At 40.9% G+C, this 26,905-nt stretch overlaps 1 protein-coding gene across 1 annotated transcript in view; it reads left to right on the top strand.

Moving 5' to 3' along the window:
* The window catches only part of stk32a (serine/threonine kinase 32A), a 52,377-nt gene extending 26,065 nt beyond the window's left edge, over positions 1–26,312 (top strand). The window contains exons 5-11 of the mRNA XM_061086316.1: positions 6,430–6,467; positions 11,788–11,877; positions 14,039–14,142; positions 16,461–16,577; positions 17,713–17,838; positions 19,970–20,098; positions 26,244–26,312. Coding sequence (XP_060942299.1) covers positions 6,430–6,467; positions 11,788–11,877; positions 14,039–14,142; positions 16,461–16,577; positions 17,713–17,838; positions 19,970–20,098; positions 26,244–26,312 — 673 coding nt within the window. The remainder of the gene's footprint in view (positions 1–6,429; positions 6,468–11,787; positions 11,878–14,038; positions 14,143–16,460; positions 16,578–17,712; positions 17,839–19,969; positions 20,099–26,243) is intronic.
* The last annotated feature ends 593 nt before the right edge of the window (positions 26,313–26,905 follow it).

Here is a 26,905-nt window from a genome sequence, read left to right as displayed (position 1 = left end):
GTTACCCCTCTGCCTCTGATAGAAGGGTGTAATGAGGCCATTAGATCCTGCTAATAGCTTGTAGGGCCAGTCAACCGAGAGAAAAGCCGAGGGGATCAACTTGCACCGAGTTCTCCCGACCCTCCGTCTTCACTCAGAGGAGCGACCATTCTTCCCTTTTACTCAACTTGCTCTGTGTACCTACCCCTCTTCATTTACTCTTTACTCACTGTTTCTCTTTCTTTTTCTCTCTGGCCTAAGCCATTTCTTTGAACCCCCACATAAATTTCCCAATTCATCCAACACATTTAGTTTTCTCTGAAATAGTCACTATCCCACTCACTCTCCCAGTTCATTCACATTACTCTTCATCTTTTTCACTCGCTTCTCAGTCTGACCTGTTCACCTCCAACTATCTCTCCCTATCCATCCCTTTTACGTATTCTCTCTGAGTTGATATTTGTATATTTTAAACACCTACTTTATATTTCCCTCCTCGCCGCTCCGTCTCTCTCTGTCACTCTTTCTCCTGCCGAGTGATTCATACACAGGTGTCTATTCATATGTAAAGTGCTTTGGATTATTCTAATGTAGTTTTGCTGTTTATGCCTCAGGGAAAGAAAAAAAAAAATAAAACCAGAAAATCATAATGGCTCCAATTTCATATCCTACAGCAGTGACAAAAAGAATGAGTGATGATTACAAATTGCTAACCTCATAGTTTATTGTCAACACGCTGCAGGTTATGTCGTCAGAAGCTGCAGTAACACAAGTTTGGCCAAAAATTAACACACTTGTGCGCTGTCGGTCTCGTGGGCCTTTCTGTGGTGTCACCTCTAAGAGCAGCCCGTGCAAGTGGCTTGCAGATGGTCGAGGTGTCACCTGGCCGAGCCGACCCGTCTTCAGACAGCTCCGGTGGGACCGCGGCTGCAAGAGACCCATCTGGTTCTCAGCACTGATAGATGATGCACTGCAGTTACACATAATAAACAGGAAGAGGTGACAACTCAAATCGGTCTCTTTCACTGTAGGAGGTTTCTAATGTTTTCTAACGACTTCAATCAGAGTTATCGCCGCCCGTGGCCACAATGACGTGGTCTTTAAACAACAATGGCTGGATGACAATCTGAGTTCTCATTCAATATGGAGCTAAGGGGGGGGGGGGGGGGATCCCGTGAATATTAACAACACTCTCTTTCCCTAGACATTGTCTTTGCAGAGCAGACTGACCCACTTTCATTATCGCAATTTTCGAGAGAAAGACTCGCTGTAATTGCTGGGTAATTCTTTTATGTCAGCTTCTGTGAAAGGAAAACTGAATTTAGTTCACGGATCATTAAACTGAATGCAATTGAGAAGCTGTGTGTATTGATTATGACTGTTAGAGTAGGCATCATAAGTCTAAGAGATGTAATAAATATTGGCTATTTTAGTGTAAAACCCTTCGAGTTGAGCCCATTGAGTAAGTTTGACCCTGATGAAGCCGGAAGCTAAAACACGTCGGTCGAACAATGAAGTTGCTTTATATCCTGCGGGAGCTGATGGAGTTTTGACCTCTTTGGTTGTTTGATTTCTTTAAAATAAATGTTATCATTTTTTAATATATCTTGGAAAAAATGTGTACTGTATTTAAACTATTGCTATTTAATAGTTTTTAGTTCAGGGATAAGAAAACTTTTGGTTTATATAGTAAACAATAGAGAAAAGCATTTCTGTTTATATTTATATAGATATATAATAAAGTTTACGGTTAAAATATAAAATTGTAAGTTTCAATAATCTTACGGGTTTGATAATAACATCAAATGATAAAAACGTTTTTTATATGCCTACATTTATCATAATATTGGTCTCAGCATAAGTAAATAAAGTAATGCTACACACTTCGCCTCTCACTCAAACACATCCACTATAAATTGAAGCCTTGTGAAAGTTACAGCTGTGGAAAGTGTGTGGAAATGTGTGCAGAGCTGAAACAAAGGGTTAAGTTGCTCCTATATTTCCACTCACAGAAGAACAAATCAGTTATGATCATTATCATCACCTCTACCTCAACAGCCTGGCTTTTACCACACGCCGCCTCCTAATGAGGCTCGCCACTTTGCTCCATCTCTTTAGTTGTCTTCTCCTCCTCTTCTTGTCCCGTGGCTTCACAATGGCGGCATTGGCCTTTAAAGAAGCTTCCTTGTTCTCGGCCACACATGCCCGTGCTCTCTGCCTCCGTTCCAGCCTTTGAGGCAAATGTCAGCTAATTAGGCCGTACACGACCGACCTTTCTTACCCCCACCTGAGCCTGCGCCGCTTGATCCGCCAAAGCACCCACCAGCCGAGCTCCATGCAACAGGTTGTCCTCATCTCCGGGGGGGGTGCGCTGCATAGAAACACACGCGTGCACACAACACGCAGGTCAGCGTGGCCTTTGATGTGCTAAAAACTGCTGAGTTCCTTCCGGGCGGGAGAGTTAATTAGAGGAGACGCTCGCTGTCACCCGGAGCTTCAGTGTTACAGAGCTGCAGCCTCGGAACTGTTGTGATTAATCAAAACACACGAATGTCTTCACCCCGAGAAATCAAGGTTCTTACTGCAGCTGATACATGAAAATCTCAGACATCAAGTCAATCAACGTGTCTGAAACACAAAGTTAAGACCCCCCACCCCCCCTTCAGGAATATATACTATTGTGACTTCACCGTCCCGGCTTATGTTCAACCACAGGCACCCTCTCAAATGTCGTCATTCAGTACCATCGATGTCAACCTCAGGATATCCACTGATCATTAAGCACAAATGGAATGGTTGCTGAATATTGAATATCATCTCTCCGAGTTCAAAGCATTTTTAAAGCTGCAGGGGAAACAATCCAGGGAGAAGCCGAGAACACTCTGCACCCCTGCTCCGTTTCAATTTCAATCCGAGGCCACACAGATGTGACACAACATGTACCGTGCGCACAGCCGAGGAGAGGAGGGGAATTATCGGAATCTGACATTGTCCGTCAGCGTTCGTGGTTTACAAGAAAAAGAAGAGAAAGTTAAATATGATTTGAGGGAATGTTCTGACTGGCACAGACAGAGTTATGTTGTGAAAGAAAGAGCAAACGGAGACAAGGACAAATAAAGATCAGTGACAATGAGGAAAAATATATTCATTGCTTTGAATAAGAAAAAGTGTCCAGGAGAGACGTCAGTGTTGGGCCCTGGTCTCTTCTTTGTAGTGGCCGCTCGTCATCAGGGACCTTGGTATTGTTCAGTGTCATTTTTTAAACGGCGTGTTTCAATTTGGGAATCAACCGTCTTTGTGCTCCTCTTGAATGTGCTGTTAAAATTCATCATTCTCTTCATAGAAAACTGTTGACTGTGTGTGTACGGAATATTGAACAGGCCACCCACAGTGCATTGATTTCATGAGAGGAGCTGGCGATTCGGAAACGATCACAAAACGATTGCCGAAAGCTGAATGTGAAAATAAAGACAAGATATATAGATGTTAAAAGAAAAATATCAATATCAATACTATGAAATAATAAATGGAGATATTGCTAAACAAATAGGGTTAATCAACACCTCTTTATATACAGTCGATCTAAATAGTTAAAATAAGATAATAGTTTTGTATTAACATATTCACCAGAATCTATGAGTTGTGATTTTACTTGCATACTTTAATTAAATACATTCGTAGTAACTTCTCTAATAGATCTAATAAATCTTTTAGTGTATAGATTTTTCTTCTAAGTACAGACTCCAGCACAATGTGGAGTAACTGTTTTCTTCTGGACGCCATTAGGATTCATGTGGCGTCGCAGAGAAAAAAAGAAAAAATGAAATAGCTTTAGAAAAATAGATCTGCTTGGAAAATAGAATAAAAACTGAAAACTCAACAGAAGAGGAGAAATGAGCAGAAGCAGCGAGACGAGCTTCATCTTCCACCTGTTTCTGTTCTCATGTGTCTCCGCTGCACTCCCACACCTTCACCTGCTGTCACAGATGTGACCCCCCCTCACATATGCATATTCATTTATTTTTCATCACACACCTGCTATACACACTGCTGCAAACACAATGCCACGCCAAAGTTACCACGGGAAGTTTTATTAATCATCAGTGAAGCGAGATGATTCAACACAATCATGAGTCAACCTCTTTTCTATTCACCTCTTGAAAAGCTTTGACACTTGACACTTTTTCCGGATAAATATTATTGTAGCATGCAGCAGAAAACAGTGGTTTGCTTAGAATAGACGTAGAAGAAGAGCGGGCGAGGGCAGACAAGGAGCGGAGTGACACCTACAGAAACGTAAACGTCATCGCCAGTGAGTAAGAAATCACCCACACTGGTTTATTCATTTTTCTTTCATTTTCAGGCAGCCGCACTACAGTCATTACTGCTAAAGGCTTCACAACGAGCCAGAGTCAAGGATCTTTTTTTTTTTAAGGAAGCAAATATGTGACGATGAGATGAAACTGTGGTGACTCATACAGTCATGGACCAGAGGCGTCATCTCACTCCGACAGAACTGCTCTTATTTGATTGCTGCTGTGTTAAATAATTCCAATGACTGATCTGAAGTCTTCAATGTAACATGACGTCAAAAGTAAACTAAACTTTAGAGGATGACGCATGATGTTCGTGGGGATGTTTAAGCAAGTTCCTGTACCAAAGCAATGAAGCAGGTTGTTTTTTCATTAATTCAAAAGGCTCAATATTCAACTTCATTTTTTTTTTGAGCTGCCTCTGAGGCTTGTGAAGTCGTGCTTAAGTTTTAAACCTCATCCTCTCCAACTTCTTCCTTTAACGTAGTGGGCTGCAAATCCAGGTCTTCAAAACCAAATATTTCAAGAGCTAGTGTTGTGGTGCTGCCTCAAATCGTATCCTTGCACTGTGTACCCTGTACAACACTCCGCTCCATATACACTTACTTCACATCATATGTGATATGTGTTAATATAAACCATACTGATATTATATATCATTTTATACAATAATATTGTCTTTTGCACACTCTACATATGTCTACATATTATTACATTCATAGTATATTATATTACCTATTGTATAGTCAAATATTTATACCTCTACTATATATCATATATTATATCATACTCTCTGTATATTCTTTGTATATATAAGTCTATATACACATATTTATACATGTGTACATGTTATAATTATAATTATTATTATTATATTATTACTACTATTATTATTATATATACTGTTGCTGCCATTATTACTATATACTGCTATTATATTAGTATAATTACTATCATATATAAATATATATTATGTTATATTATATACTATATATACTGTACTATTTTTATATACTGTCTAACAATAACATTACCATCATATCATCAGTACTATTACCATCATCTTGCCACTGCACCTTATCTTCCTATTTATCTTGTGTTTCTGTTTTTTATTCTTTCTACCTCAATATTTTTTATTTTATTGCATTGTATTGTATTTTATTGTACTCAAATATACCGGCTGCTATGACGACTTAATTTCCCTTCGGGGATGAATAAAGTACTCTATCTATCTTAATGAAAATGGAAATGTTAAACATGTTAAAAAGCAGTGATGTAGAGTAACAGTGAAGAGATCATACTGAATCTGTGTGGTGGTTAAAGCAACACTTTGCAAGAGTTGCTAAGCAACAGTGGCCTCTACAGTCATAAGTGGTTATCACATCTGTTGGCCTCCAGGTCGGTTGAGAGATTTAACAAACAGGAAACCAATTCTATCTATCACATGAACGTAGTGTTGACTCACTGAAATGACTCATACTCATGATCCCCTTCTTCCTGACGCTGTAACAACTAAAGTGCCCTCGCTACATATCTAACCTGAATTCTGTTATTTTAATGACTTCCAAATCATTTTAACTAAAAACCACTTGGGCGTTACTTTTAAATATGCTTGTCCTGATTCTGTCAGTTTAAGCCAGTGATTATCATTCAATTTAAAATATCACGCAGGCGCTCGTTCCCTGACACCAAAGTTACATAGCTCAAGAACAGGTGTTCTGGGTTCAGATTGAAAGAGAAAGAGGAGAAATTCTACCTATTGCAAATCAGGTAAATGAGTTGCATAATTTGCAATAACCTGCATACACATACATATATGCACACACACACACCCCAAGACTTGCCATTACATCTACAAAAGTTTAATTTGTATCAGGAAGGTTTCAGGTGGTTTCTGGTTTGAAGAAAACTGACCTTTTCATAATCATACTTTACATTTATTATTCTGCCAGTAATGTTTAACGGCTCGAATACAAATACCAATCCTACTTCAGCTTATTCTCCAAACAAAACTGTTAATAACAATATGACAAATATTTGTACAGCAATTACATGCCATTCGAAAGTGCTCGTGATTTCAATGACTCAGTGAAAACACAAACTAATCCCACTGTACTGTTTGTGTTTCCTCTTCCAGAGACATCAAACCTGACAACATACTACTGGACGAGCATGGTAAGACTGGTTTGGACTTTGTATTTCATATGTTTATAAGATTTGACCTGACTCACATGGTGACCTAACATGACTTAGCGTCCCAAATTTAAGGCTTAACGGCTTGTGCCTCAGGATTTCACCAAACCTCCAGCCTCTGGGATCATTTCTGCACAGATCAAAGTAGTTGCAACGCCCGGAGGCAGGTTTCACACTCATTGCATAGATGAGTGCGCAGCATAAAGATGTAAAGTACCTAATATATTAATTATTTTATTAAAAGCAGCAGAGGGAAGGAGGCCACAACCTCGATGTGTCTTGGGTTAGAGCCTTCTGATATTTCCTCAATGTTAGCTGTTTGTTTTCTTCCTCTGAATTATGAAATGGAATAAGAAGGAGTGATGTGATAGCAGGAGCGTGGAGGACAGAACACTATCAAGCCTCCTCCAGAGGAAATCCTGTTCTGAATGATTGATCGAAGCATCACAGGTTTTAGTGTCAGTTTCAGCTTCTCAGAAATAGGCAAGGGGCCGACACCCCCACACCCACGCACCCGGTGAGAAAACAGGCCTGCAGAGCTGCTTGTGTTTATGTCAGAGGGGGGGGGGGCGACGATTATAAATCAAGGTGAAACTGTGAATTCCTTAATCAATATGGTAATCAAGAAGAATGTTAAGTACCTCATGTTATGATCCATCCTAGAGAAACATACAGATATCGTCAGATTCACACATGTGGCTGCACTAAACCGAAAAGACTGAACCATGACTACAGCCTCTTCCACTCCTCTAGAAAGGCATTTCCCAAAGGCAGCACTGATTCCCCCCCCCCCCCCCCCCCCAAACATCCTCCAGAGCAACACTGAGGTTCACCACTGTTTCCCGGCTTTCAGTCTGTACTCCAGTCCCTGAGGATTGTACGTTTGATGGTGCTGTGGTCAGGGCAATCAAATCACTCCACAACAAACTGGGAAGACTTTTATTATAGATCCGGGATGGTGGCTCTCAGCTTGATCTGTTTATTGGAGACAGGACTTCCATCACATCGTTAATAAAAGAAAAGCAAGCTCTTACATGAAATGAAACATTAGCTTCGTGTGTATAGGAATCTGTTGGGTTACATATGCAGAGTGACTACATTAGGAATCATATCAGTGACTCACACCAGGTTCAAGTGATGGAAGTGACGCATTACTGCAGGTCTAAGAAGTTCAACTTGAAAGATCTAGCTATTGTACGGTGCACAAACACTGTCGCCGCCCTGGTGGTTAGAAACAGAATAGGTCCTTAATGTTAGATGATGGGACATTGGCCAAACATGTCTTCCTTTTTCCTAGACTTCCTGTCATTTCCTGTCAGTTCTCCTACACATCTATCTCCAATGATTTGGCAATTTGACTAATGAGTTATTTGATGCTGTAAAACGGGGTGACTCTTCAATGACTCATAGCTGAAATCGACTTGTGATTATATATGCACATCTGGTTCCAAATTATGTCATCAGTGCAGTTTGGCAGCGCCTGCATCGATATTTTGGCTTCATTTTTCCACATTTAGAGGAATTGGGGATGTGGTGTTCATCTTTATATGCAATCTGTAGAGTGTTGTCATAACAAAATAGCCTGATACCACTTTATATTTCTGGCTAAATTTTGCACACACATACGCCTCCAACGAAAGTCCTGAGACTTTAGAGGGCACCAAGCAGCTGCTCCAGAGAGCTGAGGGGGTACGTGGGATGGCAGCCCTGCTGTCACCACAAAACAAGACAAGAAGGAGCGAAGTGATGAGCCGACATTTTGGGAAAGAGAGATTTGTCAAAGGAGGGGAGATAAAGAGAACAGAACAAACAGATTGAGGGAGGAGGAGGAGGAGGAGGAGAGAGGCAACTTGTTCATCCTCAGCCTGATTACAAGATTTCGTGTCAGCACACGTTCACCTGTGGTTTCTCTCTCTCTCTCTCTCTCCTCTCTCTCTCTCTCTCTCTCTCTCTCTCTCTCTCTCTCTCTCTCTCTCTCCCTGTTTGTGTGCAACCTCGATAAACCCTCCTCTTCTCCTCATGCCTTCTAGCCACACATCTCCTTTCCAAGTCTAAAACAACATGAGGTATCCGAGGGGGCTGGCGGGCTGTTTGCTACAGCACACCACATCAATTTTGCAACCTGGAATTGCCTTGTGTTCCTCTGGGAGCTGTTTCTTATGAGGAAAAACAATTTACTCATGCACGTGTGATGTTTCTTTTTTTAATGGCTGAGCCCTGGGATGCTGAGCGATGCTCCAGTAGGGGCGTTGTTTAGGTCGGCCTGAGTACGCACATAAACCTACCTATAAAAGCAGACATAACATGTAAATAGACACAGAATGCTATTATTTGGAAGTCCTTTAGACCCATATTATGCTCATATTCAGGATCATTATTTTGATGTGAAAAGGTTCACATGCTCTAATGTTCAGAAAACGCATCACTTTCCTCATACTGTCAATTGCTGCAGCTCCTCTTTTCAGCCTTTGTCTGAAACACTTAGTTCCAGTGGTGGGTTACAGTAATATATAAAGCAAACTCTTCTCTGATTGGCCAGCTGGCCCACTCTGCTATGAATGGTCAACCGCATCCAGTGGTTGTGGGATTGTGGGCCTCTCTTACCTGGCATTGTTAAAGGGCATGACAGACTAGAAGTGTGCATTACTGAAATGTGGGGCATCATGATGTCACATGTTGAAGTTTCAGTATTTTATTGGAAATGGGTCAAAGGGGATTTTTAAATGATTGCATTCTGTTTTTATTCACATTTTACACATCCAAACTTTTGGGAATTTGTTCTATAACTGCTAGCGAGATGCAGAAATGATTCCAGCTGTGTGAACACTAACATAAATCATTTAAGGTTTCTTTCTTTAATGTATTTGACTACTAAGAATGATTGGGAATAGTTTCAAACAGTTATATGGTTATTGTTTCATCATAATGTATTGGGGATCGCAAGTGTGTCTTATTCATTGTGGTGTTGTGATATCTAAATCGAACTCTACAATAGTCTTGAGGCACATCATCTGCTCTCCAATATTTGTAAACCCTTAAGTTTAACAAATAAGAGATATATTTGATCTTCTTCTATAATACCCATTGCATAAAAGTTTTAATAAAATACATGAGTTATGTTGTGTATCTAGCAGGAATATGCGTTGGGATCATTTGTAACCCTGTGTATGTGCAGGTGTTATGTAGTTGACGTCAGTGGTGAGGCTGCGGCAAGGTAGTGGTTTGCACAGAGATATAAAAAATAGAAGAGACACGTAGCAGCGTGACATAACCTAAGGATCAAACATCAACAGTTGTGCAGGTAATCCCCGTAAAACACATTGGATAACTAAGCCACCGGGAAAACCTGCTGCACCTTTGTTCCAGGAGAGTTTGGCTGCACAAGGGTTAACCTCACTCACAAACCGTTGTTTAAGAGATAGAGATTTTATTGTAATTCAAGTGAATAGTACTTTTCTAAACTACTGTTCACCAATTCAAATTTTGTGATATTTGTAAGTTTAATAACAGCTTAATATCCAAAGGATAAACTGCAATAAAGAACTGTAATTATTATTAATTCAGTTGGATTCAGTGCAATTAAATAAATGAAACAAAAGAGGAAAAGTAATTTTCAAGCTCGACTGCAAATTTCCCATATTTCATCACAGAGGCTGAATTAGTTAATTTATGGAAGACTCCAGCTAATTACTCCACAGGATGACATTGTACTTGAAAATGTGTGCACTTTTTAGAAATTATAATAATAGAGATAAAGAAATAATTACTTTCACAGACCCCACCAATCAGAAACCACATTTCACCCATTCACTGTACTGAGTGTTGCCTGGACACTGTAGACACTGTATGCTGTTATTTACACTCCATACTACATAGTTAATACTAATAAATATACTAATGAAAAGCATCAGAAGAGTATGCATGCACTGTGTATTCCCCAATCAGGTATTGCTAACCTTTATGTATTTTCAAAATGCCATAATTAAGTCATTAAGACCCTAAACCTTTAACTCATCAGTTCCAAAAGTTAATCATCCCGAGTAATATTCATACAAAGTTTGATTAAAATCTGTGTATGTGACGTAACACTCGCACTCACAGGGTTGAAAACGATATCCTGCTTTAGGCTATGCCAGTGCACACGGTTTATAATAATAATAATGAAGCAAAGTCTTCACACTTAAAGCTGCCAAGGCTGTTCTCCTCCCTTAACCCGAGCGAACCAAAAACAGTTCACACTGACCAAGCAATAGATCACAGCTGACATCATCGGAACAGTTTGAAACTGGTCCCCGGTTAAATTTTCAAAACTGCTGTTTTCCAGAGACTCTTTTTGGCCCAGCAGCCCAACATTATGATAATGGATGTGTTTCTTCCCGCTGGCTGCTGTGGATAACAGTCGGAGAGAAGAGACTAACGAGAGGGATATCTTTGTTCAGGCGCTTATCTTTAAGGCCCAGTGTTTCAGAACAGATAAACTCTCTTCAACTGGCCAGCTCTCGGCTGCTTTAAATTCACATGCAGTTATCTGATTGTGTGTTAGTGTGATTCACTGCACATATATTTACATTTAATGTACAGTATGGCTATGAAGCTGTTATGTATGTGGTGTTGTGCGTGTTTGTTGCAGGGGGAGGGGATTACTGGGGATGTCCATTCATGCAAACAATCACTGCGGCAAAAACTCCTCTACTCTGTATTACTCTCTTACTCAGTACACTCACACACACACACACACACACACACAGACACACACACACACACACACACACACACACACACACACACATACACACACACACACACACACAAACGCACACACACAGCTCATTATCGCGTGCTCAGTGTGCATGGCAATGACTCTGGGCCATCTTGCAGCATGGTGAGAAACAGGTCACTGGTTTGACTTTGAAAACCACTGAGTTTGCTCCAGCACCTCTGTCACAATACACCAACATGCAACTTTCCCTCCATCAACCAAGCCTCCGTTCACTTACAATTGATACTTTTCAATAATCTCAGAGTAAGTGCATTAGGATCACTTGAGTATATGAAGAAAAGGGGATTACGTCAGAAGGTTAAAACCCCTTCGATGCATATCTAACGCTCACGTAAGCAGCATACAGCACCTGCTCTCTCTGTAAGCTGTGGTTACATTTCATTCCAAAAAAAGAAAAAGGGAAAAACACAGTTTGTACTGATGCCAGAAACAGAGCTTAGAGCTCCAGGCCACCTCAGGGTTTTAATGTGTTTATGAAAACCTATGTCATTGTGAGGTAATGCAATCTTTTATTTTCTATAGGCCATGTCCATCTCACAGACTTCAACATCGCAGCTATCGTCAAAGAGGACCTAAAAGCAACGTCCATTGCTGGGACCAAGCCATACATGGGTAAGTAAATACACGTTTGACCTATTCAAAGCCAGGCTTGTAAAAACATTCGGAAACTAGAATGGCACGCAGTAAAATGCAAACGTCTGCCAACGCTCTAAAAGTCCCCTGATAATCAATCAAGCTGCACCAAATTGTACACACCTATAAATTTCAGTCCCCAAAATACAGCAGATCAAGATCAATGCATTATTTGCAGCAAGTGAAATGTGAAAATAAATATAATTCTGGATTCCCTAGATTGTCTAGATCTGAGCTAAAACTTAATCTGTTGTTTATTGGGACTGTATCATCCTTTCACTAGGTTTTGTGGGAAATCTGTTTTTGAGTAATCCTGCTACATACATATCCATAACTGTGAATTTTAATAGTGGGTTGATTGCTGGATGAAAGAAGAACAACCAAAGAGAAGTCATTCTTTACTTTAAGATCTGTGAAAATTGCTCCGGTATAATGAGACATTCACTCCTCCAGTTGAGTTCACCTTCACAGGCGGTAATGTCTTATCCCGAAAGAAGACACATCTAAAAATAAGTGAGGACTTATTGACCCACACAGGCACTATTTGTTGTCAGGCACACTATGAAGGTTAAAAGCTTTGAGAGCTTTGTGCGAAAATTCGGTTAAATGTATTATCTCCATGTTAGTGACTTCATTATATCAACATTTTAGGAAGGTATTTAGTATGTATACTAGAGGTATATCTGTTTTATTCTGATGCATTAGCCCAAAACCTGAGAGGAGGTTTTACTCCGTACAGCTGCCCTTGTCCTCCTCGTGACTCATACAGCAGTTATCAGATCAATGTGGATTCAGGTCAGATCAGACAGGAGCTAACAGGATTTCAGGGAGATATGAATGATGCGACAATGTGGTTTTTTGTGTGTGTGTGTGCGCCGAAACTGGGTTGTGTGTGCCTGCCCTTGCAAACCGTATGTGACTAGATTTCAGGGTGAATAGTCTGTGGTGTTGTGGCTAATTCATGGCTACTCTGGGAAAAAGTAAAACCTCTCTCAGAGGGTTCAGTAGATTAACTGCTCTTTTTTTCCCATCCCCTGCAGGAAGGCAAAGTAAACCTACCATTAAGGAGAGGAGAATGAGTGTGTGTGTTTGTTTGTGTGTGTTTGCATGTTGTGGCTGGGTGATTGAAATTCATTTTGACCAATTGGAACAGGATTAAAGCTGAGCCGCCTTTTCCATGGGATAGATTATTCACAGGAGGGAAGAAAACAAATAACATAACTAACCAAATAAAGGGTTTTGATTGCTCAACCTCCCAGAAAACCTGTTTGCTCAATTATTTATTACAAAGACTTTGCAATGCTATACAATCTCAATGGATTCACAAAAAACTGGATACCTTATCTTATTCTCATAATTAGAAGATAAGGTTTCAATTATCTCTTCTTTCGTGAACGCAGGCCACATTAGTTTGGCTCCAAATGTTATCATGGTAATTGATTGTGGGATTTATCAACAAAACCTCAGGTGTCAAGTGTGAAAACTGTCTGGTTAGGAGCTCAGCCTCCTCTGTAGATTCTACTGTCAGTTTTCTCCAAACTCAGAACCAAAGCTGAAACAAGCTGCAAAAGTCAAGACTGAATATAATGTTGGACGGAACTAAACCACTTTCGTATTTAGAGGCAAAGTCTGGACTGTTGCAATCAGGGGAAAGCGCCCTGGTACCAAGGTCCCATCGATACACTTGCTCAACCAATCAAAAGTCAGTCATACCCTTTCGCTCTGTTATTAGAGCATCAAATGACTCGTGATAAAATGAACAATTAGAAATACCTCAAAAAGTGTAATAACAACTCGAAAAGTGACAGAAACCATCTTTGAATACTTTGCCTTTTTAGTTTGTTCCATGTCCCATCCATTAACATGGAGGAGATGGGATTTATTAGTTATTTTATAGCTTCGATCACTATGGTTTGGAGTCACTTTTGTTGAAGTGTGTTGTTGTCCATCTTTATATACATTCTATTAAATTGTGAGAAAATTCAAGCAGGGCTTTGACTTAAGTGTCTAGTTTTGAAATAAATCCCAATTCAGTGCCAAATAATGTGCTTCTCTGCAACAGTCATGCTTCAAAAACCTCAAAAACAAATTCTAGTATTATTCCTAACCATGCTTCTGTTTAATATTTTCTGTCCATCAGCTCCTGAGCTCTTTCAGACCTGTGAGGGTTCCCACCCGGGCTACTCCTTCTCTGTCGACTGGTGGTCGCTGGGGATCACAGCCTATGAACTACTAAGAGGACAGGTAACACATAAAAACACACGCAAAACACACACACACACACACACACTGAGGGTGATTACAGTCTCATCTCTTCTCACTCCAGCGTGGCCTGGCGCACTCTTACTGAACTTAATAATACATATGACATGTACAAGAGTGTACTGGAGAGGTCCTGTCAGGAGGAAAGCAGTTATACAGCTGCTCCTCGGCCTCCACAGAACAACAGGCGGGTGGATCTGTAATTGAATTTTACATTTCGCCTGGCCGTACTGAGGGAGGATGCTAAAATGTTTAGTCACGGTGTGAGACGAATTGCCGCAGGAGAGGGAAAAAAAAATAGATTGTGAGTTATTTTGAGAGCCACATAATTGGAATTGATCTTCTAAATATGATTTAATGGATTCTTCGCTGGTCCCATCTGGAGGAGTTTAATTTGGATGTCATGGAAATAAAAACAGGATAGGATTTTTTTACCTCCTTAATCTATCGGGACGAGATTCAGAGCTTGCAGTGGCCTGATCACAGGCTGCAGCTGAAGAATGTCCTCTCGTGTTTCAGGATGATGATCACACAAACTACAGTAACCTCTGGCTATGTTGACAAGGACGCACAACACCTGAAACTGATCCGGAGCTGTCACAAAGTGATGTTGAAATCACTTCCTGGCACTTGGAACTACAGCTCACTCCTCCTGAATCATCTTTAGTTCTCACAACGCCCCCACTCGCCCCTTATAGAGTACGCTTTGTTGTCCGACCTCAAAACGACACCGATACCTCAAATTGCCTTATCTTATCCCTCACACTTGTGCCCTGTGGTTTTCAAGTGCTCTTCAATCCTCACTCATCCAGGAGAGAGTTGCTGAGCACATCGTCACACCCAGAAATCACTTTTGAGTGACACACTGCAGAGTTTAGCCCCATTTCTCTCCCGTTTCTCATGCTCCACTTTTTTTGGAAGTGTCTCTATAATCCTTGTCTCAGACTTTGCCACTGGTCTCTCTGCACACCACCATCACCGTCTCCCTGACAATTCATTTCCACATATTTTATTTATTTTCTGACTGCCACATTTCAACACCGTCTACAAATCATAAATCACTCTCAGGGCGTTGAGAAAGTGTCCTGTTGGATGTGCCCTAGATTTGGCTCCAGGGAACTTTTGACCCCCTTTCTCAGCGTTCACTCCATCATTTCTCTCTCTTAAGCTCCGACCACTTCTCGCTCCATTTCCTGCTTCACTTTCGGACAGGGGTCGGCCTGGCCTGCATTCGTGCCGGGCCTCCACATTGGATGGCCAGTGGAGGGTCAGAAAGATTCATAAAGTTTTTACCAGGCATCTCAGTCTCCTCACTCTCTGCCTTCAGACCTTGGCTGAATTTCTTTCATAGTCCAACCCTGTTTTCAGACCATTTATCTCCTGTCTCTCACTAACCATGCTCTCCTGCTGGGCCTGATCACGGGTTGCACATACAAATCCCAGCATCTTAGCATCTCTCCATAACTGCTCATGATCATTCACTGTCACTTAGTTTCTCCTCCTCCGCTCGTCGTGCTTTTTTTCTAAACTTGAAGAAACTTCTGCAGCCCCACAGGAGGAATACTGAGACACCTCGTAAAAACTTACAAACGAATACAAATATATTGTAAAACATGAGCCAATTCGTCCGTGTTGATTCCTCCGACTTTGAACATCTGAGTCCAAAAGAATATTTCAGCGTTATCTGACACCTTGGCTTGTGCAGTATGTGCCCTCTACGGGGCACATCTGTGGAATTGGACTATAATTGCCACTGTGCATCTGAAAGAGACTGTAATAAAAGTGAAGAATGGCAAGACAATCACCCAGGCCGCATGTATGCTCTGATTTTATCTTTCATCCCTCCTGTTTCCCCTTCATTCTGGACCAGTCAACAGAGTATCTGCCCTTTTACACCTTGGTTCTTCTGTAAACAACCTGGGAGAGGAAAGCTAAGGACACAACTGTCCACCTACAGCTTCTCCAACTCAAGTGAATAGATTGTGTGAGGGTGTGAAGAACTCTCAGGCTTCCCTTTTCTTTCTGACCCACACAGAGCACTCTCACGCTGAGAGTCGGGGAGTTTTTGAGATTTATCGCCCATTTTCTTTTTCCTCTGTCATTTGACCCCATAAGTGCAGTGAACAGGCGAAGAACAGATGGTGTGCTTGAGAAGGGGAGGTGTGACAGTGAGTGGAGAGGGCCAACTGCAGAGGAACAAACTTTTAAGACATGTACTTCATCAAAGAAAGTCCCCCAGGCAGTGCGTAGCTACAGGTACAAGCTTTCTGTAACAGACTGACTCCTTTCTCCTCCCACAGAGACCATATGTGATGAGATCCAGCACACCAGCTAATGAGATCCTTCAGACCTTCCACAAGGTCCATCCCAGCTACCCAGCAGGCTGGTCTCTGGAGATGAAGTCTCTTCTCAGAAAGGTACATTAGGGGCACATGTATAATGCAGAATATATATAATATATTTAAAGTGTGGTTTATGTCACTTTTTCAGACAATGCTGTGCCTGAAACTGAAAAGTGTTGCCACTAACAAACCAAATAGTGATTTCTCCTCTGAACCTCTAAGTTTGTATGATGCAATAATTAAAGCATTACAATTAGTGCATTCAATAACCAATGAGGGGTCATTTGGGGGTTCAGTATCTTGCCCAAGGACACTTAGGCACGCAGATGGGGAACATTGAACCGCCGACCTTCTGGTTGGAGGACAACCGCTCTACCCCTCAGCCCCAGCTGTTTGTCTACAGATGTCTTATTTGTTAATACGAAGCCCTGCAGCAAGCAGTACAGCTCCAGAATCATAATTAAGTTTTCATAAACAGGGATGTTGTTGTCGAAGAATGTTGATTCGTGGTGTAACTGTTGCTCTGAACATAAAGTACAAAGTCGACACGATCTTACAAACTGCAAACACCGAGAGCATTCAAATTATGTCGACTCATGCCATTGCTTTATTACAATAATTTGTTTATGTACATCCTTCTGTCATTGCAACAGTCTAAAGCATAATTACCAGAATTATATTCTTCCAACATCCACATTAAACCACTAGAGCTGCTGTAGCGTTTGGGTTTTGTCTTGGCAGGGATCCACTGCAGTCAAACTGTTGCATTGCTTCGTGCTCAGACTCCGCGCACCTCATTGGTATTCCACTCGCATGTGTGTGTGTGTGTGAGAGTGTGAGTGTGTGTGAGTGTGTGTGAGAAGGAGAGAGATGTAAAGAAAGTGAGACTGTAAGAGGAGAATTTCATGTTCTGTATAATTGTCGTTCATCTTTCACACTTCACAACCTGCAGATTTTTCTCCTCGTCACCGTTTGCTTCATGTATCTCATTTTCTTCCCCCCTCCCTCTGTCGCTCTCTATCTCTCTCCCCCTCCGCCCTGCCGTGTCCCCAGCTCAGAGTCAGCCACCTCCCACCTCTTTGTCCCCGTATCCTCATTCTCAGACACATCCTTGGGGGCAAAACACATGCTCCCGTCTCAGTGGGCTTCTGTCTCTAACTTTTCAAACCCATGGACAATTGTTTTATTCTAATCCCTGTGTCTCCCTCAGTTGCTCTGCATAGATGTCCAGAAGCGCATTTCCTGCCTAGCTGAGCTGCAGGATCTGGACTACATGTCAGACGTCAACTGGGACGCAGTGCTCAGCAAACATCTTCCTCCAGGCTTTATTCCCAATGTAAGTATCAGGGGGGAAAAAGCTGAGCACGTCCTCTGTATGCTACCCAGCAAAATGCTCCCATCTGAATAGAAGAGAATAAAATGATTTTTTTTCTGACACTTCTTTCCCCAACACAGCAGAATCTGATGCTTTAAAAACAAACTGTCACAAAACACACAAAAAAAAAAGAATACAATAAGCAAATTGTGGATGCCTTGTTCCAAACATAGTATAATAGCATGATTCTGCTCTTTTAAAACTTTTCATAATAATATCATCTATACCTGCAGCCGCTCCCCCCATACCAGTAATTCTCCCAAGGGGACAAAGATGTAGTGAGGGAGCTGTAGCCACCTTTCATGTCATTTCTTTTCGTGTCAAGCTGTATACACTGCCCCCTGCTGGGCTGAGCAGGCTCTCCCACTGCGTGTGTAGACGGACAGAATGGACAGATGCAGAACAAGACAGAGCAACACACTCGTGCATGATTCTTAGATACAAGAGGACAGCGGGAGGCGCTGCATGTCTACCTGCAGGTCTTCAGCTGTGCTCAGCATCATTATGGAGAAAGTGCTCACATGTAATAATATCATCAAGCCTCATGGCTTCAAGCTGCTGGGTTTAGCACGATGGCGTGCTGTGATTTCTCTGTATTGCCGGGGTCTTAAAGAGGCTGCACTGATTTACCGTGGCTCGTTTCACAGCTGGTAACCAGGCAGAAAAAAATACAACGCAGGGTCTGAATGTGAGGCTGCAATGTTCCAATCCTACCTCACCGTTAATCAGATTCAATGTCATATGACTGCCAATAAAAAAAAAGAAGTCATCAACTATAGCTGTCATTGGAGTACTTTGATCAGACTGAATCTATAACTCCTTTAAAGATACTGTTACTACAGAGCAAACACGTTAGCTTTTATCGAGGAGATATCAGTTAAATACAGTCGTCTCGCTGGTCATTCACAGCAACAGAATGATGAATGAAGTCTAAAAACCATCCTGTATTGTCTTCATGAGGCAGCACACTGACAGTGACTGTCACCGCTTAGTGCCAGCGCGAAATCAACGGAGAATAATGACTGCTGCAAGTGAATACGCGGCTAAATGTCTTTATCTAAATCCAGTAAAAAGTCTGTGGAGCAGCAGCTATCCCCCAGCGGCCGGGCTGGCACAGCAGAGGAAAAGCACAGAGGATCGATTCGGGAATCGACAGTGTCTCTCTAATTATAGGCCCATCCTCCGTCTTTAGTCTCTTACGGACTATTAATGTTTGAACAGGAAGGGAGAAGTCAGCCCTGATGTTTTGTTTTTCAAGTTCCCCTCATCTCTGCTTTGTTTTTGTTGGTTTGCCGCCATCAGAACTTTAATATTGCATGTAAAAATCAAAGTGGGCATCATTCTGTATGGAAACACATGTTATCATATCCTAGTGTAATATAAAACACACCAAATCTAATCGCTGCATATTAGTTTATGTAATGCAGATGGTAGTGCGGGGAGATTCTAGGGTTTCGCTCTTCTTGTTTTTATCGGCAAGTATTATTTACAACACTGATGCAGAAATATACACGATCAAATGTTTTGTACAAATCATCACAACCCCAATTTCAAGAATAAAGTCAAAATATCAAATATCTAAATGGATTGAATTCATATAGTGCTTTTCTACTCTTGTTGACTAAGGTCACCTTCACCCAGTTGTTTGTATCACTTATCATTCACACACAGCTGTCAAGGGTAATATGGGATTCAGTGTGTGGGGGAACCTGGGCTGGAACAACCAACATTCTGGGGAAGCTTCTTGAATTCTGCATGGTTGGTAATTTCAAGGTTACGGATAAATGGGTAGACTTTACAATGTTGATATGAAAATGCAATCAAATAAGTGTACATTTTTACTACTTCAGAATATCACCTTTAACACTGGAAGGATGTAAAGCTGCCAATTGCTCCTCTAACTAGATTTGATGGACATGAGGAGGTGACTTTATTTACGAAACCTTATTTCATATTTGTAATCTCAACATTTTGACTTTATCATGGAAATAGACATACAGCTGAAAGAGTTAGTAAAAGTGCTTGAATTTTATGAGATTCACTATTTGATGCGCATTTTTTTTAATGGTGGCCTGTGTGTGTGTCTTTATAGAGGCGGAGGCTAAACTGTGACCCCACATTTGAGCTGGAGGAAATGATCCTGGAGTCCAAACCGCTTCACAAGAAGAAGAAACGGCTCGCTAGGAAGACCAAGGACCAGGGATCTGATGGGTCTCCGCAGGTAAGGCCTTCAATAATAAACATTAAGTAAATAAACATTTCACTGTTGTTGAAAAGAGGTTGGACCATGATGAGACAACAACCACATGTAACGAATCACAAAGACATACATACCTACTAAGACAGGTCTGCTTATCACTTTTACTCTTATTCAATTTTAGATTGGTATGTCCTTGAGTGGATCACACATGAAGGTGTCTCTCGCTCTCAATTCTCCATTATGCATTAAAGAAAGCTGACCACCGCTTTCATTTGCCCCAGTTCCAAGTGATAACTTGCTCCTTAGTTTGTCCAACGTGTCTCTAGTGCCATCGGAAATGCCAAGGACACATTTGAGAGCCATTTCATCAGACTAAAGGTGCCGACTGCTTGCATGTGTGTATAGGGAAGGCAAAGACTGCAATCATCCTGCTCTTTTTACATTTTATATCCAGTCTTTCACTCCGTCTATACATAAATCAGCTGTTGTCCTAAGGGTGTTTATACAAAAGAGTGAGAGGGGAGCAATGAAAGGTTCATTTTATCACCCGGTCAAGTGAGACGTATGAGAAGTGGAAAACAGTTGGACAGCTACGACCAACAGCACTGAGTTTATTTTTTTTAGTCTGGTGCAGTTGTGGGAACTGATCAGAGCCACTGTCTATGTTTTGTGGTTAAATGTAACATAATACACCACATTCATGTATGTGTCCTTGCATCATAAGTCCAAATAAAACCCACAGTATTAAATCGCTTAGAGAAAACATAACAAAAATTCTCTGGGACATGAAAAATCGAATAATTTGCTTTGATGCAAGGCCTTCCTCTAAGGGTAAACACAAAAACTGGTATGTGTGCCATTAGTCACAAGCGACTGCTGCCATATACAATTTTACTGTTTATTACCCTTCCTTCACTACCCTGCATGTGCTCTCTAAATGTCCTCTCTGTACGAACGTAGTTCTAGAGGCACTGAAATGGGAAATGCAAAGACATGCCTTTATTACATCATGTTAAATAAATCGTTATGTGACCCTGCAGGTTATAGAACAACCAATCCTGAGCAGGGACTGAGTATAAACATGAAGGACGCGTGTCCACTTCCTTCGATTGTGCCTCCATCTTGTGCTTTTGTGATTTGGATCCAGAGCCTGAGAACTAGCGATGGAGGAGCCGCACCGTCAAGGTCAAGCCGATACATGCGCTCCACCAATTGCGAGTCATTTCTCAATCCTGACGTTTAACCCTGTTTTTATAGCATCAAATAACTAATTAAAACCAGACTTAATGGACAAATTAACATGTTCATAGATCTTTGAGTTTTGTTCATGTCCCATCCGCTAACATGGAGAAGTCAGGCAATCAAAATGATTTGGCCTCGCTTTTTGGACATCTGTCATGGACTCCATCATTATATACAGTGCATGGTCCTGAGTCATTCTTCACTTAGATCGATGCAGCGGATAAAGTAAATGGTTTAATCACTAAAGCACTAAACTAGAACCCTTTCCTGCCAGTTTTCTTATTGTTGTGATGCCGCTTTAAAACAGGCATCCAGGGTTTATCAGGAGAAACGTATTTACAGTAAAAGAGTCCATTGATCAGAACAACAGGGAAGTGCCACACTGAATTCTAGGCTTCTGTCCAATGTTCAACCTTTATATTATTTCCACGGAGACAGTAGAAGTTCAGAGAGATTAGGTAATGAACGCTTTAAATGTCTTAGTTTTAATTTGTGTACTTTTAATTAACAGCATTGAAGTTGGGGTCTGGTTGCTGTCTTAAAATAGAAAACATGCCCTATGGACACAAGAATATGCACATGTAACATATGCCATTGCAAAGTCAGTGAGTCTGGCTCTCTTCCCTCGACTCTTTGGCACATTACAACAAGCAAAACAGTTTGCGAGTCTCTGCTCTAACAGTTTGGTTTGGTTTGGTTTGGTCTCGACTCCCGACCACTACACTTTGCCAGCTTGCACTAAGAAATCAGAGCTGGCCCAAAGTACACCGTGTTTCATAAAAGTTGACAACAGCTTGTGGGGACCTGTCGATGTGTTGTAATATATCAGTGATATCTCACTGTGCAGCCAGACAACATCCATAATCCCCTTGGCCCGCGTACACCCAGAGAAAGTCTCATATTCTAATGAAATGGAGATAGCAGCCTTTCAGGGAAAACATCTCTGATGGTTATGGAGACTGGTGAAGTAACAACACACGGTCAAACTAAAGGAAATCAATATCAAGTAACTGAAAGAGTATTGTATTTTTGTAACTTTGTTTTAATCAAACACCGTATTTGTTGGTGAATAATATTCAGCTGTATTTGTTAAGCAGGTCTTTAAGAAACATGGTAACGCGTTTATTATAAGAAATAATGAAGTTGGTCTGCTTTCTTGGAGGTTTTACACAGATCCGTGAATTCATGTCTATTAAGTCACCGCGGTTAACAGCTGAAGAGGGCGCTGTTGCTCAGTAAATGTTACATTGCCTAATGTGGGATTAAATCTATAAAAATTGGACCAAACTCTGGCCAAGATGTGGAATAAGAACGTACGTTAACCAGCTCCCTCCTTAGGAAACTTTCAATAAAATGAATATGGAGAGAGGAGGAAAATTGGGCAGTACAATAACTGGCTGTAAACAAGCCCGCTGTCCCATCACCAAAGCAGTACAACGCTTTCGTAGCAAAATCCTAGACAACCACAGCCAATCCCCTAAATCAATACTTCCAGCTCCTTCCCCTCACAACAAAGTACAGAGTCACCCAGAGCGAAGAAAGACATCTGCAGGAAATCATTTGTCCATATTGCCACCAAATATCCTAATTCCTAAAAGACAGTCACTCCTCGTGTTGCCCACTTTTTATAAATCAATTGAATTTGGTTGTTGTGTTTTATGAAAGTGTCTTTTACTAAACGTTATCTTTTAAATATGTCTTTTTGACATGCTGTGTTTTTAAAGGAAGCAACGGCAATAAAGTATTTTCTAGTTCTGTTTCATTAACTCAAATACATTCTGCACACTTGGAAACTTTTCACCTTTCTATAAAAGTGACTGGTTTCATGTGTTATCTATTATTCATTACAAGTGGTCATGTTATTCAGCGTGTGTGCTGTATGGGACACTGCTCGCTACACTTTCTACCAATATTAGTTTGTGTTGCTGCAATGCTTCAGAATATCCACTTACAGAAAACCTGCGGGACCACTTGTGATGGTGCATGTGAGACAGAGACGAAGAGCGTGTGTGTGTGCGTTACATTTACATTACATTGTGTGTGTGTGTGTTTGTGTGTGCGTGTTGAGATGCTCTGAGCAGGATTTCTGAAGCATAGCAGATCAATATTGAATGAAGAAAGCTGTCCTAGCCTTCTTCCTCCTCATTACCCCCAGGCTACTCTGTATTCTTTTTGCATATTTGTCTTCACTCCTCATTCTTCCCTTGTCCTCTCCGGCCTTCCTTCACCTCCCTTGTCCTCAGACTTCTTCTTGCCATCTACACGTCGCTCTCCATTTTTCTTGCCGTTCTTATCTCTGTGCAACTCCCCGTCGCTGCCAGGCTCATAATGCAGCATGGAATTAGCTCAATTAAATCACGGATAATATAAAGCAGAAAATTGGAGTCGTGCTGTGAGAACAAAATAAATTGGCATGCCCTCTTGTCTCTCACACACACACACACACACACACCTCTTTTAATCAGAGACGTCATTCACATTGATTACATATTGCAACACTGGAAAAGGGTCTTATAGTCTGTATCCTGATAATGTACACTTGGCATTAATGATACAAACAGAGAGATAAACTGCAGAAGAGCTATTGGGAATTTGTGCCTGTGATAACATTTAGTGTCCTGCATCCAGCCCTAGTGTAATAATTCTAACACAGGAGCAGAGACAATTTAGAAGATAACAACAGATGATAGAAGAACACATCATTTGTGTTTTTTATAGTCCTGATAGTGTTTTTAAAAGGTATTTTGAATTTAACTTTAGATGTAGAGCAGTTTAAAGGACCAAAATAAAGCAAAAAAGGCTGTGAGTGCAGAAGGTTCTGGATGTGTAAACAAGTAATTGCTCGTTAATAAGTTCAGCATATCGGCCTAAAATGTGATGATGTATGAATCACGAATATCAAGTTTGAGATAATATAAAAAATGCATTAAAACCATGTGATGTGAAAGTACAAGAGTTTTTCAGCACCACAGGAAGAGACACAGTGACACACATAGTGTCTTTAAATGTTTTGGTCATGGGAAAGTACATGAACACGTTTTACTCACGATTCAAACAGTGGCCAAATGCAGTAAATAGAGGAATTATTTATTCTCACATCAAGCTGCCCGGTTTCATTGCACCTGCATGTAGCATTAAATAGAATGTTATGATGAAGAGGAAAACTCAGCATTAAGGTTAAAATTGAGGTCAAGCATGGATTAAAATGCAGCTTGTGGCTCTGAGTGTAGCAAAGTTGGAGGATGGGGTTTTGGCATCCTTCAAAATACTTTCCAACTGTAAGTGTGCTTGCTATATCAAACAGAAGCTGCATATAAGTAATGTTAAATTACTAATTAAAAGTTTAATTCTGAATGCATATTTTCAGAAGCAGTCAAACAGTTGAAGTCCAAGATGTAAACAACGATGACAAACTCAACTGAAAGTAAAATATGTGGCTTGGGAATTTAAACTTTATTTTTTATTATTCCACCACATAGAATGGAAATATATATTTTTTACATCTCATGAACAATACGTACCACATTACTTCTCAGAAAACTGTATTGTCTTACATCAATGGAATTGCTACCATGTCACTCGGCTTCTCTTTCAAGTGCTGTACACATTAGCAGTCACATTGAAAACACAAGTTGGCCGAGTCTTCAGACAAAGCACCGTAAGCCCAGTAGAAGGATTGCTAAGAAAGGTCCCAGATGGGCTCTCATCCAGCCGAGCACTCCCTGATGGTTTGTCTCATTAAATAGAAAGTTTAATCCAGCAGTTGGAGCAATTAGCCCCTGAACTGTCTTTTTCAAAGCATTTAATGAAGGGGAAAAGAGACGGATTAGCAAGTGGAGACCTGTACAATTTAGGAAATGTCCCTGTTGCATTGTGCGTGAATGTCAAGCTTCTTTACATATTTCCATCAATGTATCAAAAATGAAGTGGATCCATCCCCCCCAAGCATTTTGACAATACAACTTGTGTCCAATCCGTCGCCACCATTGCCACCACTGTAATTTTGGGGGGGGTTCTGTTCACAAAGCAAGGAACGGTTATGAAGTTTGGATATTTTTATTGTCAGGTTCTGACATACCTTTCGAGCTAAGATACAGCAGCATTAGTGAGACACTGCATCATACTCTGTGTCTCATCTGTCTTGTACATTTTTTCCTATCGCATCTATCAGGTGAGGACATTTGACAGATGATACATTATTCGTCCTCGGTGTCAGTCTTCTTCGTCCTCTCGTTATCCTGCATCAGCCACACACAAGCTCACCCTCTTCTCTTAATGCACTTAACATCCATCTGTGTTCATGTGAATCTGTTGTTTTGCTACTTTGCCAACCTGCAGTGACACGGCCCTTTAACCATAAACCCACGGGTAACAAAGATATTAGCCAAATGACCTCCCTTTTATTCTTTCCCTCTTTCTCTTGCCAGCAAGCAAAAGTATAACAAAATGAACACTCAACACCCTTGGTTCACTTGCCAAACGTATACATACACTTCTTTGTCTCCTTTAACAACATGGCTGCCCCAATTTAATGGGTCCCCCACTGTGAGAGCACCTGTACAGAGCCGCTGTGCAGGGCTGTGTGACTGACAGCTCCGGGCAGGAAGTCAGCATCAACCCAGAGTCAGAGCTCAGTCTGGAGCGGGATTAATGTGCCAAATATGTACAAGTAAACGGTGCAGGTGAAGAGATCAGAGCACAAGAGTCCCGTAAAGTTAGGTCAACTGTTTCCTCAACTGGAAAGAAACTGATTCTAGCACAGAAATGTGAAAGGTACTACAAAAGTATGAGTTGTTGTTACCTCTCTACCCGATTGTGATTCAGTTGGTGGAATCATAACGGCTAATATGATAAATCCTGATTTTGTTGTTTGTTTTTTAAAGCTGTGCCAGCAGTGATTTTTGATTTGCTGTCTCTCCTCCAGAACGGTCAGATGCAGCAGCGAATGGATAACGTCCAGAGAGACTTCATCGTCTTCAACAGAGAAAAGTAAGGAGCTTCCATGACCTTACGTTCACATACCCTGAAAACACTGTGCTGTCCATCATTCTGTACGTCACTACTGGTATGTTCTGGAACTAATGGCCCGACTCTACACTCTAGGATAATATTTAAGTGATGAGTGCAATTAAAAAGTTGCCAACTTTAGCTTTCATTTTCTTATTAAAATCTTCTAAAACTAGACATACAGACAGTAGGGGTCAACATGAACAAGGGTGAAGTAAAAAAGCTGTGTCACCTCTGAGAGGTTTTAACATAATAACTTTTAATATGAACAAGTTATGAGTGCCATTATGAAAAAGTAGCAAACTTTAGATTTAATTTCCTCAAATATTTTTCAGTAAAATCCCCTGACACTTGACATAGCCTACAGACAGTAGAGGTCACCATGACCAAGAGTGAGGTGAAACAACTGCGTCACATATATCCTCTAACAAGAGTAAGCTAGCATTAGCACGTCACTGTGGTACCTTTAAGCTAACTGTTGTGGTATCCTGTGACAACCACTCATTCAATTTGCAGGTTAATTGAGATCAAATGTCACTGAAATGGAAATAAATCACAATAAACACACAGTTACCTTGT

This window comes from Limanda limanda, chromosome 14 (assembly GCF_963576545.1).
Source record: "Limanda limanda chromosome 14, fLimLim1.1, whole genome shotgun sequence".
NCBI lineage: Eukaryota > Metazoa > Chordata > Actinopteri > Pleuronectiformes > Pleuronectidae > Limanda > Limanda limanda.
The sequence above is the reverse complement of the archived record's forward strand: the minus strand, read 5'-3'. Positions and strand labels throughout refer to the sequence as shown.